The following is a 15,592-nucleotide window of genomic DNA, read 5'->3' as shown; positions in this document are numbered from 1 at the left end:
GATCAGAGGATCAGAGTCCCCGGTGATTTCGCCTTTCTCCTTGTCCTGGTTCGGAGAGGAAACACTCTTAAGAACAGAGATTTCCTCCATTTCTCTTACAAAAGGGTAACTTCTACTCTGATTTGCGATCTTCTCTTGTGTCTGCTATCTCTCAGGACAGTCTGCTCAAAGTAAACCTATGCCAGAAAGGGGTGTTTTGGGATGGCCTATTCTACTACCCTTTGGGGACATTTACAAAGACGGAAAAATAGCAAATGCATAGTTATTTAATTAATCAAGGAATTAATTAATCAAACCCATGTCTGTTTCACAAAGGCATGATACTAACGTGCCCACTTTCTTCCCCAGATGATTTTCAGAAACACCTTCCTGCTCTTCATTGACATCAAATTCAGAATCCCCCTCTGAGGGGTTCTCAGCTCTCCCCTGAAATAGCCAGGAAATGAAGCGGGGGTCTCCGCTTCATTGGAAAAGGAGCTTTCTTGCTTCCGAACACCTGGAGTGGGCATGGCTGAAAGTCTGTCCCTGGGACAGCTGAGGCCTCAAGCCACTTGGTCACGCCTTCTGGACAGGCAGTTGAACACCAAACCTGCCTTCCTCCATGGCTGTGATGCTCTGAGGGTGCCCGGAGCCCGTATGCCCACCTCTTCTTCTTAATATCCTGCTACCTGCCTTTGGTCCCCAGACAACAGTCATTCATCAGTTCTCGCCTCGGGTTCCTAAAAGGCCCAGATCTCAGCCACTGTCTGTGCTGAATCAACCCTCCTCACACATGCTGCTGGCCTGTCTGCCCTGCCTCAGTGATTTGCATTTGGGGGGCTGACTTGGAGCAGCAAAGTCTGAGCTCCTGGGCACATCTCCCTAGAAAGGGCTTTCCAGCACCATGCTGGGAATTTACTGCCCACCCCCCCAAGGAGGCTTCTGCACACTCATTTCCCCTCACCTGGGTGACCTACAGGCTATTGGGAGAGATCCTCCCACCAAAACAAAGGAGACTTTCCCCTGCCTCTCCCCCCCCAGGATGGGGCACCCCACATTTACATGACTAAGAGGACCACCCAAGAGAGACCATCCCTGGTTCCAAAATGATTTCATCTGATGCCTGAAAGTAAAAGAAAGAGCTAATCAGGCTGCCCCCTCCAAAAAAAACCCAGCCTCACTGGGCACCCCATATAGTCCCTACCTAACCAATAGCATATTACATATCGTAAAGGGCATTTCACATGTAATAGCCTTCCTGACTAAGTTGAACGATACAGGTTAATCTTTATATGCAGGTTATGTCTGTATTAGATACAATCTGCTTCAGTATACGGACTGTCTTGGTGCTGCTGTGTGCATTTTCCTATAGGCGTGGTAAGCATTGTATCTATTGAGGTGTGCTACAAAGGGATGTTTTAAAACAACGTACTTATGGTAAGCAAACTTTTCCTTCTATAAACTAATAGTCAATAAACATTTTTAAGTGATTTTTAAAAATCATGCGGGGCGGGGGGCCGCCTGGGTGGCTCAGTGGGTTAAATGTCTGCTTTCAGTTCAGGTCATGATCTCAGGGTCCTGGGATCGAGTCCTGCATTGGGCTCCTGCTCAGTGGAGAACCTGCTTCTCCCTCTTCCCTCTGCCCCTCCCCCTGCTTGTGCTTTCTCATTCACTCTCTCTCTCAAATAAGTAAATAAAACCTTAAAAAAAAAAACATGCAAGGAGGACTTTATGCATTTAATAGGACATGGCCCGAATTCTTAATTTTTATTTTATTAGAATAAAAAAACATAACTTTGTATGTAATGTAAAAATATATATTCTAAATATATATATGCATACATATATATATTTTATTCAATGTCAAAAATTGCTTAATCTAACTGGAAGGAAATTTAGATCCATTGCAGGCTCTCATTATGTAATAGTTCTATTCTGCCTATACTATTAGAAACAAAAATGTGCTTTATTTTTACATTAAGTGGAGCACATGTTTTGGATCTCTCAAGTTGACTGGGATGGTCCTGAATTCCTGTGGACAGGGGTGGAGATGTCCCTTAGATTCTTTGGGGCCTGTGGAAAGTGTCTTTATGACCTAAAGTATTCCAGAGAACCCCTNATATATATTTTATTCAATGTCAAAAATTGCTTAATCTAACTGGAAGGAAATTTAGATCCATTGCAGGCTCTCATTATGTAATAGTTCTATTCTGCCTATACTATTAGAAACAAAAATGTGCTTTATTTTTACATTAAGTGGAGCACATGTTTTGGATCTCTCAAGTTGACTGGGATGGTCCTGAATTCCTGTGGACAGGGGTGGAGATGTCCCTTAGATTCTTTGGGGCCTGTGGAAAGTGTCTTTATGACCTAAAGTATTCCAGAGAACCCCTTGGGAAATTGAAAAGCTCAATATTCATCACCTCAGAAACACTACCTTCTTTTTCTAAGGTAATAGAAGGATAAGGCTGATGTCACTAAAAGTATTGTTTCTTTTTTTTATGGTGAGAAAATAGAAAGATTCAGAGTCACCAAAATTCCATTTGGAGAGAAAATATTTAAGAGAAAAATGAGTCAAAGCTATGTTGTGGCACATAAAGAATACAATCATGAAAAAGAAGTGAGTGTATGGTTCATCAATAACTTTGTATGACCCTGAAGGTGGAGAAGCAATTTCTGACCCCATCACAATGTCTTTGGTTGGGGGCTTTCATATTAGTTTCCGGATGAGCTTTATTGCCTTTACCAGGAAACATCTTTCCACAATTCATAACTAGAAGAAAATAAAATGGCATTTATTTCAAAGACCCAAGTAATATATTTCCCCCTGCATTGTTTAAAATTGTCGTCTTTGTTTCACCTCAAGTGTTCTCATTGCTTTTTAAATCCAATCTAGATAACCCTGGCAACTTTTTATTTTTATTTCATAATTCTAGAAGGAAAGAGTAAAGGTTTGGGGTTCATTTCAATTCGACTAAGATGTCATGGTTGATTTACTGCTGATTTCAAATAAACTTTGAAGATACACAAGAAAATAAATACATCCTTTTTAAGGACAGAGAAAGAGCCATTTTATGACAAGTCACATTTTCATATACTTAGCTAATTATGTGGATGCAATATTTCTATTTATTAGACAACATGAACTTCACAAGCATATAACTTTTAATGGTGTGTTCTAGTATTATTCTAGATATTCCAAATAAAAATTTGGCTTAAAAGTAGAAAGCGTAGGCACACCTGGGTGTCTCAGTTGTTTAAGCATTTGCCTTCGGCTCAGGTCATCATCTCAGGGTGCTGGGGTTGAGCTCCATGTTGGGCTCCCTGTACAGTGGAGAGCCTGCTTCTCCCTCTCCCTCTGCCTCTTCCTTCTGCTCATACTCTCTCTCTCTCTTTCACTGTCTCTCTCGCTGCCTCTCTCTCTCCCAAATAAATAAATAAAATATTTTTTAAGTAGAAAATGTACTTGTAAGACTGAACTGGACTTCAAAACATTGAACGACACATAACCATCAGCGCAAGCCCGTGTTTTATATCCTGGTATTCTGTTCCTCTTTATTTGGAAGAATTTTAAGAGATTTGTTGAGAAAATTTGCTCTGTTATTACATAAATTTGGAAACACCAGATTAAACTATTTTTTAATAGGTTTCTTTACTGTAGAATTTCTCTGAACCTTTAATCCCTGGTGCACAACATGAATCTACGAGAGGGAAATAGACAGTATTTGTCGATCTTGTTTGACCAAATACCTGTTGATAACCTACAGAAGTTTTCTATGGACCACTTATTTTTGCAAGGCTGATATATCAGGTGAAATTCTTATTCATGCACAAAATCTGTGCACCTTTGCATAAAGGTTCTTTATTGGGCAATATGTGTTTCTGAAACAAATTTGGAAAGAGAAGTAATTAAAACATATCTTTGTTTAAAAAATAACAATGAGGGGCTCCTGGGAGGCTCAGTCAGTTGAGCATCTGCCTTTGGCTCAGGTCATGATCCCAGGGTCCTGGGATCGAGTCCCACACTGGGCTCCCTGCTCAGCTCAGAGCCTGCTTCTCCCTCTCCCTCTGCCCTTCTTTCTCACTGGTGCTCTTTCTATCTTATTTTTCTTTCTCTCTCTCAAATAAATGCATAAAATCTTTAAAAAAATAACAAAAATTACATGAGGCTCATCCATGATCTCCTTGGCTTTTCTTCTAAACTTTTATTTTAAATTATTTTCATAGCATATAAACTGTGGCAGAAATGTTAGTTGGAATTGCATATGTAGTCATACATGCAGCCATTTGCTTGAGGAGAAGATGAAGTTTCTTTTGAGGATATGCAATTCAGTCCAAAGGAGAACTTTGTAAATGTACAATAGAATTTGCTTACGTTTTTCGTTTGTTTGTTGTGTTTTCTGAAACCCAGCAATATCTCAGCGAAGGTGGAGGACAAGTAAATCTTAGATTCTTTAGGAACATTTCTCAAATGGTAAATGCAAGATTGCTTATAAAACACTAGCTCAGTGAAACTACCATTTTGTTGCCTAAATTGTGACTACAATGGATTAAGATTCTGGTGACTAAATTATGTAAAAGCTATCCTATATTCTACAAATTTGTGGCTTATGTGTGCAATGCTCCTGACTTACTAAAAGCTTTGCAGCCTGAACTCTAGCCTGCATTCCAGTCTTTTGGGGTGATGTGCTTGCTTTCTGCCCTGCCTTCTAACCTTTGTAGCTGATAGTGATATGACATTTCCTGCTCTCACCCCATTGGAAAAATCTGTGAAGCTCGAACATTCCCTCTCCTCTTGGTATTTACTGGGAACCATACTTTCCAGTGAGATTCTCCTGCCCTAAACACCGGAAGCAAGCATAACAATGCTGAGTATGACAGGCATGATATGCCAGACGTCATGCTGTGGGATTGAGGAATAACTGTAATTGAGGGGCTTCCATGTCTAACATTATAGTAAGAGAGGTACTTTGATAATGTATTAACTGAAAATATGTTAAAGATGCTGAATAAAATTGTTGTTGGTCTTTATAAATATATCACTGAGCCTACAAGAAAATAAGGAGTCCTTTGAGTTCCCAGAATCTTGTGAAACATGGAGAAGTTATGGAGCTCAAAACTGGACTTCGTCTTGATATCATCTGTCGGTTGATCCCAGTGACCCTGAAATTCCATTTTGAGAGCACAATCGGCTAAGGGACTAGGAAGCAAATTTGAAGATTTTTCCAATATTGGAAATATAACTGGATACCCTCATATACAGCTAGAACTCAAGGGGGGTTTTACTGTCAGTATAAGAGAGAATAGAGATATTGGAGATAGATTGATAGATGATAGATAGATGATAGATAGATAGATGATAGATGGATAGATGATAGATGGATAGATGGCTATAAGGGTATAGGCGTAGATATAGATACCCGTGATATAGAACTCATAACCACAGGCAGGTATCAAACGAGCCTCTAAGTGAATTCCCACCATCTGTGTGGTCAAAAATACAGCACATTCCCATAAATGAAATTTTATTTTAAAAGGTAGAAGGTTCCTAGTGTTCCAGCCACATGGTAAAATTAAATATGAATCCAATCTGGATGAATGTAACTTTAGAGTAAACTACAGAGAATTAGTAGAGGTGAAGCCCCCAAAACAGAAGTGCAAATTCAAAACTCAGAAACACTATAGTTTCCATGAGACTTTGGACTTATGATCAGATCAGAAAGAGTGTAAAATATAATAGAGAAAAACAAAGCTAGAGGTGGCAAAATTCCAGATTTCAAAATATGCCACAAAGCTGTAGTAATCAAAACAGTATGGTACTGACACAAAAATAAACAAATAGATCAAGAGAACACGATAGAAAACCCATAAATAAACTCTTGTGTATATGGTCAAATAATCTTCTTTTTTTTAAGATTTTATTTATTTGAGAGAGAGAGAGAGAGAGAATAAGCAGGGGTAGGGGCAAAGGGACAAGAAGACTCCTTGCTGAGCAGGGAGGCCAACATGGGGCTTCATCCCAGGACCCTGAGTTCATGACCCGAGCTGAGGCAGATGCTTAACTGATTAAGCCATCCAGGTGCCCCTCAAATAATCTTTGACAAAAGAGGCAAGAACATACAATGAGGAAATGACAGCCTCTTCAATAAATGGTGTTGGGAAGACTGGACAGCTACATGCAAAACAATAAAACTGGACCACTTTCTGATATCATACACAAAAATAAACTCAAACCAGAGACCTGAAACCCTAACACTCCTAAGGAAAAAAAAAAAAAAACACGCTGTTATCTCTCGGACATTGGCCTTAGCAACCTTTTTCTAGATACATATTTTCAGACAAGGGATACAAAAGCAAAAATAAACTATTGAGATGACACCAAAATAAAATGCTTCGGCACAGTGAAAGAGACCAATAACAAAATGAGAAGGCAACCTGCTGAATGAGGGGAGATATTTGCAAGTGATGTATCCTATAAAGGCTTAATATCCAAGATACATAAAGAACTTACACAACTCAACACCAGAAAAAACAAATACCCCAATTGAAAACTGTGCAGAGGAACTGAATAGACAGTTTTCCAAAGAAGACATCCAATATCACGAATCATCAAGGAAATGTAAATCAAAACTACAGTAAGATATGAACTTACCCCTGTCAGAATGGCTAGAATCAAAGAGATAAGATATAATAATTGTTGGCAAGCATGTGGAGAAAAAGGCACCCTTGTCTATTGTTGGTCAGACTGTAAATGGTGCAGCCATTGTAGAAAGGCTTTGGAGGTTCCTCAAAAATTAAAAATGGAAATACCATACAATCCAGTAATTCTACTAGTGGGTATTTACCCAAAGAAAACAAAAACACTAATTTGAAAATATATATGCATTTTTATGTTTACTGCAGCTTTATTTATAATATCCAAGATACAGAAGCAACCCAAGTGTCCATTAATGGATAAAGAAGAAGTGATATATATATAGATATATATATATATAATATTATTTATCCATAAAGAAGAATGAGATCTTGCCATATGTGACAACATGGATGGATCTAGAGGGTATTAGGCCAAGTGAAATAAGTCAGACATACAAAGATAGGCACCATTTGAGTTCAGTTATATATGGAATCTAAAAAACAGAACATGCAAACAACAATTAAAAAAAAATGACCCATAAATCAGAGAAGAAATGGATAGTTGCCAGAAGGGAGGGAACAGGGGGCATGGACAAAATAGGTGAAGGGAAGTGGGAGGTACAGGCTTCCTGTTATGGGATGAATAAGTCATGGGGATAGAAGGTCCAGCACAGCAAACGCAGTCAGTGGTATTATAATAGTGTTGTTTGGTGACAAAGGTAGGCACAGTACCTTTGTAGTGAGTGGTGTTGTCAAATCATCATGTAAAAAACAAATCATAAAAAAATAAAAGAATGAAATTATGAGTAAGTAACAATATATTGTATGAATAGCCACGTATATTTGAAAACAAGTGATGGCTGGTTGCAAAGCACAATGAAGGAAAGTTTAAAACTCACTATCACATTAAGATAAGAAATCTGATGCACAGAGAAGAGCAGATGATGGAAGGAAAATACTCTCCACAATTGTCCGGTAGAGAGAACAAAGTTTAAAAAGATTATAAAATGAGGGGACCGTTAAGAAACATGGAAGATAGAGATATCTGTTCAATTCTAATTTGAGAAGTAGGGAACAGAGATATTCCATAGGACGGTGACATAATCCTCACATTCGAAAACTCCAATAAATTCTAAGCAGGGTTAATAAAAGGAAGATCATGGGTAGACACAATGTAGTGAAAGTTTGAATACCAAAACCAGAGTGTGATTTCATTGTAGTTTCAGACTGTGATGTGACGTGAGAACCCTGGAAGCCAGAAGAACTAGGATAATTTCTTAACAGTATTGAGGGGGGAACGTCCCAACCAGTTATCGACCCTGAACTATGAACTCAGTAAAAACATCCTTGAGGAGTGAGGGAGAATTTAAAATATTTTGAAAGCACTGAAGTATTGTTAGACAAAACATAGTTTACCACCACAGAACTTGTTTCTATCAGCTATTGCTACATAACAAAACACCCCAAAACATAAGCACGGTGTGCGTCGGCTGGAGCAGCTGTATTTGAGACCGCGGGTCTGCACATCGACTCTGTTTTCAACTGTGGAATAGCTTGCTTCAACGTCTAGATCTGCAGGCTGACTGGAGGTTTTGCTTCCTGTTCCTCTTATTCTTCCAGAACCAACAAACATGCCTTTTCATGGTTAGGCCTGAAGGGTAAGAGGGTAAGCCCCTTGAACCAGCATAAAGTTTTGCTGGTACTTCCATGCAATGGAAAACCATATGCAATCAAAATCAATAAACCAGAGCATCAAACCTAAATGTGGTGGACTCAGGAACATAATAACCAAGCCAAAAAGACAGGCTCTGAAGAACCTGTAACATGTGATTCCAATTATGTGAGCTCAAAAGGGAGGCTACCCGTTCAGCTACTATTGGAATGCATTATGGTACATAATAGTTACCAGTTACATAATAGTTACCAATACATTTATGGTAACTATCAAGAAAAGCAAAGTAATGACAACCATGAAATTCGGAACAGTGATTTGAGAGTGGAGGGAGGGAGGGAGGTAGGGAAGTGAAGGCATCGGTAGATATTATCAACATTGCTGTGTAGTAATATTCTATTTTTTAATCTGAGTGGTATATAAATGTTTACTTTTTGTTGTTAATGGTGTTTTAGCTCCACATGGTTGTATATTTCAATACATGATAAAAGCCAATTAGAGAAGAATAGTGAATAGGTAAGGCAGCCTCAGTCTTCAATTAGCTTAGAGAACAGTAGGGAGAGAGTCAGGCTTGCAAGGTATCACACATCATGTTCACAACAGATTTAATGAGTTAGATAGTTTCATTTGTTCTCATTAGTTACCTGAAGGTTAGGGAGCTTAAGTAATCTGAGTCCTGTGGAGAAAGGCTGGGATCAGAAGCAAGTCTGACCGCTCTCGGGGTCCTCAGCGTTCATACCTTTATTTCTGTTTGCGCAGTTGAACCATTTCCTTTTGACCTGGATTCTTTGTTCAGGTTAAACATCCCTAAAGAACACAGAGCAGGTCCTGCATTTTTTTGTATCTCCTAATTTTTATTTAAAGATTTTCTATCTAGCCAAATGCATAATAATGCCCTAGGACTTCCCAAACCAAACCAAATAAGAAAAACAACACCTAGAAATCAAAGCCCACGCATGACCGATGGTACATCTGCAAACATTAGGACGGACAGCATGGTGGCATGCCATGGGGCGATAGCTGTTTCCTTTCATCTTTCTCTCTCAGCAAACAGGTGTTACGTGTCCTGGAGTATGCCACAAGAAAAGCTAGCTTTCTATCACAGTCCCTTCAGCACTGGAGAGGGAGAGAGCTCGCTGTTGTAGTTGAAAGTGAAAATGGAATTAAAAAAAATTATTTTCAGCTTTGGACCCTGATGAGTGTCTTCCTAATTTTTAGTAAACGTCAATTACATAAGCAGTTACAGAAATTGGAGAAAATAACCACTACTTTTCAGGCCATTTCATTTCAGTGCAGTGTGGGAGTTAGAATTCTGGGTCAGAATCTGGGTATGAAGGTACCTTCCTTGACTGGACTCAAGCGGGGCTGGTAGCTGCCTGTGTGATGTGACTTTGGATGCATCTATTATAATATGCGCTCCATATTATTTCCAGAGGCTCACATTCCAGTGCTCCAGCTGTCTCCCTAAAGCTCTCTTACCAGCTTGTTTAGAGATGTTGGCATCTATTAAACTGACTTGAAATTCCTAATCTTTTATTATTTTTTTGATCCAAAAGTCATCATTTTCAGAACCTTTGTTAAAACTAGGTTAACCATATAATTTATTGTCTCAATTGGAATTGTTTTGAGAGTGAAGTGGAGTTAATAATTTTACCAAGAAAATAGCACTTATGAGACTAATGATTTTCTGGTTTGAACTGACTTGACCCTTCTCTAGCTGGTTTCTATTCTAACGTCAGTTTGTCAACTTTTCTGGTTGTCACCTGGAAGGGACAGACCATAAATTTATCCTATTCTGTCTTACTCAAGGTTTTTTGACATTGGCATACTTCAATTAAATATTTTAAATTTCCTTAAAATATTGTTAACAAGAATATCAGAGGGGAATGTGTGTGCATGTGTGTGTATTGAGTGGAGTATGATATGATTCCTTGACATATCCCATCATTGGTTTCATTTTCAACAAAGTTTGCTTGTACTTGTTCAAACTAATCATAATCAAGATGCATGTTACTAAATGTATCCCTGGGAACAGAAACTCTTTCCATACATTCATTCGAAGACAAATGAGTCATGATGCCAGTCAAGAGGGCTTCCGTACCCAAGAGCTGCTACACCTATGTAAGTATGGGGAGGGGACCCTGTTCCCATCATTTGACCTGCTATTGTCTTTGCTTTGCAGCCTCAATTGCATCCACCTGCAATGATCCGGGTATGCCTCAGAACGGCACCCGCTATGGGGATAGTAGAGAGCCGGGGGATACCATCACCTTCCAGTGTGACCCTGGGTATCAGCTCCAAGGACAAGCTAAAATCACCTGTGTTCAGCTGAATAACCGATTCTTCTGGCAGCCGGACCCTCCTACCTGCATAGGTATTGGGCAACAGAAATTTTATATTTTGGAATGAATGTACGTTATCATTACAATTGGTCCATAAATGGGTTATTTCTCCAAAAGTATTTCTCTAGAGTTTCGTACATGCCCTCGAGTTCAGAGACTATATGGAAATTTTATTGTAAACCTTTAAACCTTATTTTATTAGGTGAAGTAAAGAAAGTGGTTTATTTAGTGTACAGTAATTGACATTTATCTAACATTTCCTATCCTTAAAAAATCTTATAAAAATATGGGTCAGTCCAATTACAGTAATTTAAAATTCTGGGTGGTAGAAAATTCATAACCCTACTCTTGCTACTCTCTTCTTTAATATAGAAACATGCCCTTCAGCAAAACCAACTCAATAAAAAGTATTTTCTTTTTTTAGGTGGTTCTTCTATTATATCGGTACATTTTAATAGAATCCTGAAAACCAGAAATTATACTGCATTGGTCAAAATGAAGATAAAAGGAGAAACAGGCTTCTGAAATTCACTGGAATTTGATAGTTTGACCTTATGGAAAGGATATCAGTTGGTTTTGCAGACTTTAGTTTGAATAACTATCCAAGATGTTCTAATTAAAAGTATGGTTTTAGGGCAATATATATTTTTATATAAAATAGTAATTATATGTAGATTGTCCCCTCATTCAATTAAATATTTCACCGTAAATACCTATTTCATCTTATTTTTGAAAGAAACTCTGCTAAACTTTATTATTTTAATGAACTGTCACAGTTTAATTTGTACTTCTTATGGTCTGTTTGAAAAATGTAAAATTTAATTAATCTGTGGAGAGAGGAAGTGATAATGAAATGATATGCACATAGTTAATAGGCCATTTTGCATAGGGTGAACTTGAGGGGATTCTGTGATTTAAAATGGTTTTTATTGTCATATACACAGCAGTAGAGAGATTCTCAGGGGTCCCGCAGAGCTGCACTGTGTGGCTCATAACTTACACTAAGTACTTGAAGTATTGTGAGGACGCACGGGAGCTGATGGCTCTGCTATTAACATGATCAGCCTTGTCAGGACGCTGCCCGCGTGCACTGGGTGCTTGGTGCTGAGTTTACAGTTAACAAGTCTGTGGGCGCTGCCCTGTGTTTTATTTCAAGTCACGTCATTTCGAGACTTGCAACATTTCCATGTGTTTCTTTTTTAAGGTAGAGTGATTGCCTATAAATGCAACATCATTTTAAGCCATTGTTGTTTTTAAATTGGGAAAGACACTCCCCCCCATTTTGCACAATTTTAAACACCTGGAGGAGTATGTTCCAAACCAATGCAACTCTCCGTTAAACTCTTGAGGATTATTTCTCAGTTGACATTAATTTAGACACGTGTAAAATTTGACCATCTTTTCATCTATCATCTTTTGTTAGTTTATATCTTAGTTATATAATTTTGACCCATGGCTAGATATTTTATTAGGTGAATGATCCAGTTCTCAGCAGAGATATTGGGCAGTGTTTCCTCTGCCTTGAACGTCAGCCCCAGGGGCAGGCTCAAATCACTTGCCGGCAATTGAATACCAATTATGTGGACAGCCAGGCCTACACACGTAGGTATTATGTAACAGAAAAATATAAAATGTGTATTTGGGAATAAATTAATGTTATCTTTTCATTGCATTGTAAACACTTCGTTCCCCCCAGAAATGAGGCTTATGTCCTCTGTAAGAAACCCATCTGTTACGGCATCAGCTGATCAGGTCTTAGCACCCATGTAAATTCTGTTCTACTGACTTAGGACAGTATTTAATTTTACTTTTTAAGCTTTTTCCTTATTAAAAAATATATGTTCAGTTAAGAGAAAAAAGGGGGAAAAAGCTGTCATCTTTCTACCTGGAGGCAAATACTATTAACATAGACATGCATAAATAAGATTCATAATTATTTTATGAATCTATTTTTTAAAATGTTTTTAAGTGATGGCATCCTGCTAATTTTGTAAATTGCACTTTGACTTCCGAGTACAAAATGAGCGTGTTCTTGTGCTACTCTGTACTCTCTGCTAGTCTTTCATGACTGCACAGTATCCCGGTGGATCGGCCAACACCGAACACACGATCCCTTCTTCCATCTAGATGGCCTCCGCCTCCCCTCTGCTACGAAGGTTGTAGAAATGAACCCTCTTGTTGCAAAACACATCCACAATTATATAAATGATGTACTTCTACAAATGTACGTGTTTCCAGGGCTTTTAAAACATTTTTCAAAACTCAAAAACGTTGCACCAATTTACATTACCAACACAGCCATGAGTGAGTGTTTATTTTCTCCAGAGGAGGAAAAAAAAAAAAAAACACTGTATATATTTTTAATCTCATAATTTGATAAGGGCAGAAAGTGATGATTCTTTGATGTTTTCGTAGGCATTTTAAATTAATAGTGAGGTTGAATGGTTTTTTATTTTGTATTCTTCTTGGCCGTTTGAATTTGTTCTTTCCTGATTGGCCTACTAATTTATTTTCCTCCTTTTATTATTACCAGTGTTTTCCCTCCTGTTTTTGGTTCTTTCTCTCTCTTTTCTGGAATCCCTTAACCTCTCACCTGTTGGTGTGTTATTCATATTTCCACCACCTCATCTTTTGCTGCTGATTTCCTGTGGATTGTTTGGGTAACTCCCTTTCTCCACTTCCCTAAAGTCTCCAATGGTGGTGGCACCTTCTTTTGGGGTTTTCAGCTGAGTCCAAAGGACGTGCCTCCAGACCAGAGGACATTCACCACTTTCCAGTTCTGAGTGACACATCTCTCAGAGTCTCCATAATCCCCATTTTCTTATATAGCTTGCAATCCCTTTTCTCCAAGTCCAAGTTGTAAAGAAATCTGAAAAGCAAGAATTTACCCTAAGTTTACAGAAATTCCTTTTGTGTCCACACCTTGCCCTAATCTACAGGGTGGTTATTTCAAGACTAATCATGTTGTTTAATGGCATGAACATGGAAACGTTCTGATGGAGAAATGTGGCTGTGTCTCATTGAAGAGTACTGCCTCATGCCGTGAGGGAGGAAGGTGTGGTTGTATATATAAAGGAGAGTATCCTACGGATTTTGAATAAGGCACGGTGGATTGATATGAATCTGTGGTTTTCATCTCTGTGTCCCGTCCCTTCTCTCTGGAGAATTTCCTGGAGTGGCTGAGTCACATTTTGTACTAAATCCTAATGCTATTAAAAATATTTTGCAAACTTTCAAATTAAAACCTAATGAAGCGAAAATGAAGAATTCCTGACCCAAAGAGAGAACAAACACAGCAAGGCAGTGCTACTTAATTCACCTGGAAGCTTTCAGATAACCTCATTTAGAAATGCCTCCTTGGATCTGTTCCGGATAAGACCGGAACGCCCCTTTGTTTTGCTTAAATCAGTACCTGGTGTCATCCCCAAATTCTTCCTTCTGGCAACACCCTGGTAGCCAGTGGCCTGAATCTGTCATTCTTCATCTCGCAAACCCTGCGTGCGGTGGAATGTCCTCAGACCCAGCAATACCTTACGTGCTCCACGTCCTGCCACCTGCCGTCATCTGTGCCAGAGCTCTCCACCTGATTCTGCGAAAGGCTGCGTCCTGGGGGAGCTGATTAGACAGTGGTCTCAGCGGAGTTTATTAAAATCAAACCGCATGCTGGGGGAAATGTGGGTTTACCATTTTTGTGAAAATTATATTGTATTACTCTTGAGTGTATGTCTGAATTCATTACAAATATTTCCTATGATACTATGTAGAGTTTGCCTTTAATGAGACTGAAATTTTAACAGAAAGTACTGGAACTTGTTATATTTTTTCTTATGGAAAATGGAGTTTTCAGGAGCGTTAAATGAGTATTTAAAAACACAGCCATCACAGAAAATTAGAATGCATGTACCTTCATATGATTTCCAAACACAGTCATTTGTGTGTGTGTGTGTGTGTGTGTGTGTGTGTGTATGTGTGTAAAAATTGCCAATGAGGGTATTTCTTTCTCTACTTACCTCCTTTTTTCCCTAAATGCATATGTGGTCAATGATGTGAAAGAAAATATCTAGTTTAGATGGAACAGTAGAACTTAATTGGGCTGATTTCTTAAAACCACATGGTGACAAACTACAGTATTTCCTGCACACATCTGAAATGTATATATTTGTGAATTTTGCAGTGTGTTCACACCTTCTACATGATAGAAGATTTAACAGAAATCCTATGTATTGAATGAACCATCCTAATTTTGAGGTTTAAGAATGAAAATTGGGGGCGCCTGGGTAGCGCAGTCGTTGGGCGTCTGTCTTTGGCTCAGGGCGAGATCCTGGCGTTCCGGGATCAAGTCCCACATCGGGCTTCTCCACTGGGAGCCTGCTTCTTCCTCTCCCACTCCCCTGCTGTGTTCCCTCTCTTGCTGGCTGTCTGTCACATAAATAAATAAAATCTTAAAAAAAAAAAAGAATGAAAATTGGCTTGCCTGTTAACACCATTGAATTTCATAATTGCTGTCTTCCTAATATAAATATAAACCCAGGTAATTAAAAAGTGGTCAGTAAAAAAAAAAAATGCAGATTGAGCGGCATCATCTAAAGTACTTCTTTCTGATCGTAACATACTGGCCATTGTGATCACATAATATTTTTAGGATTGACATCCTAGCTCAGACTCTTACTAGTTCCCTTATTCCCAGATGTCACTTAAACTTTACGTTAGTTTTGTCATTTCTGAATTGTGTCCCAAACCTTGCACATATCAGAGGATGCTGAGAAATATATGGAATAACATGTATTTGTTTACTTGACGAGTATTTCCTGAATACATGATCAAAAATTATGCCAGGCAAGAGTGAAACACAACTGAACAGGAAATATGCCTTCTAGAGAAAGTCAGCAATGACCTTGTGAACCAGAAAGGACAGAAGAATAAGCAGGACCACAGAATGATGTTCGTGGGGATTTCTTTCCCC

The 15,592-nt window shown here is 38.6% G+C and overlaps 1 protein-coding gene across 1 annotated transcript in view; it reads left to right on the top strand.

Annotated features, from left to right (window-relative positions):
* The window catches only part of CSMD1 (CUB and Sushi multiple domains 1), a 1,986,149-nt gene that overhangs the window by 1,697,680 nt on the left and 272,877 nt on the right, over positions 1-15,592 (top strand). The window contains exon 28 of the mRNA XM_034647758.1: positions 10,470-10,661. Coding sequence (XP_034503649.1) covers positions 10,470-10,661 — 192 coding nt within the window. The remainder of the gene's footprint in view (positions 1-10,469; positions 10,662-15,592) is intronic.

Source organism: Ailuropoda melanoleuca, chromosome 18, assembly GCF_002007445.2.
Source record: "Ailuropoda melanoleuca isolate Jingjing chromosome 18, ASM200744v2, whole genome shotgun sequence".
Taxonomy (NCBI): domain Eukaryota; kingdom Metazoa; phylum Chordata; class Mammalia; order Carnivora; family Ursidae; genus Ailuropoda; species Ailuropoda melanoleuca.
Note: the sequence above shows the minus strand (reverse complement) of the source record. Positions and strands in the feature narration are given on the sequence as shown.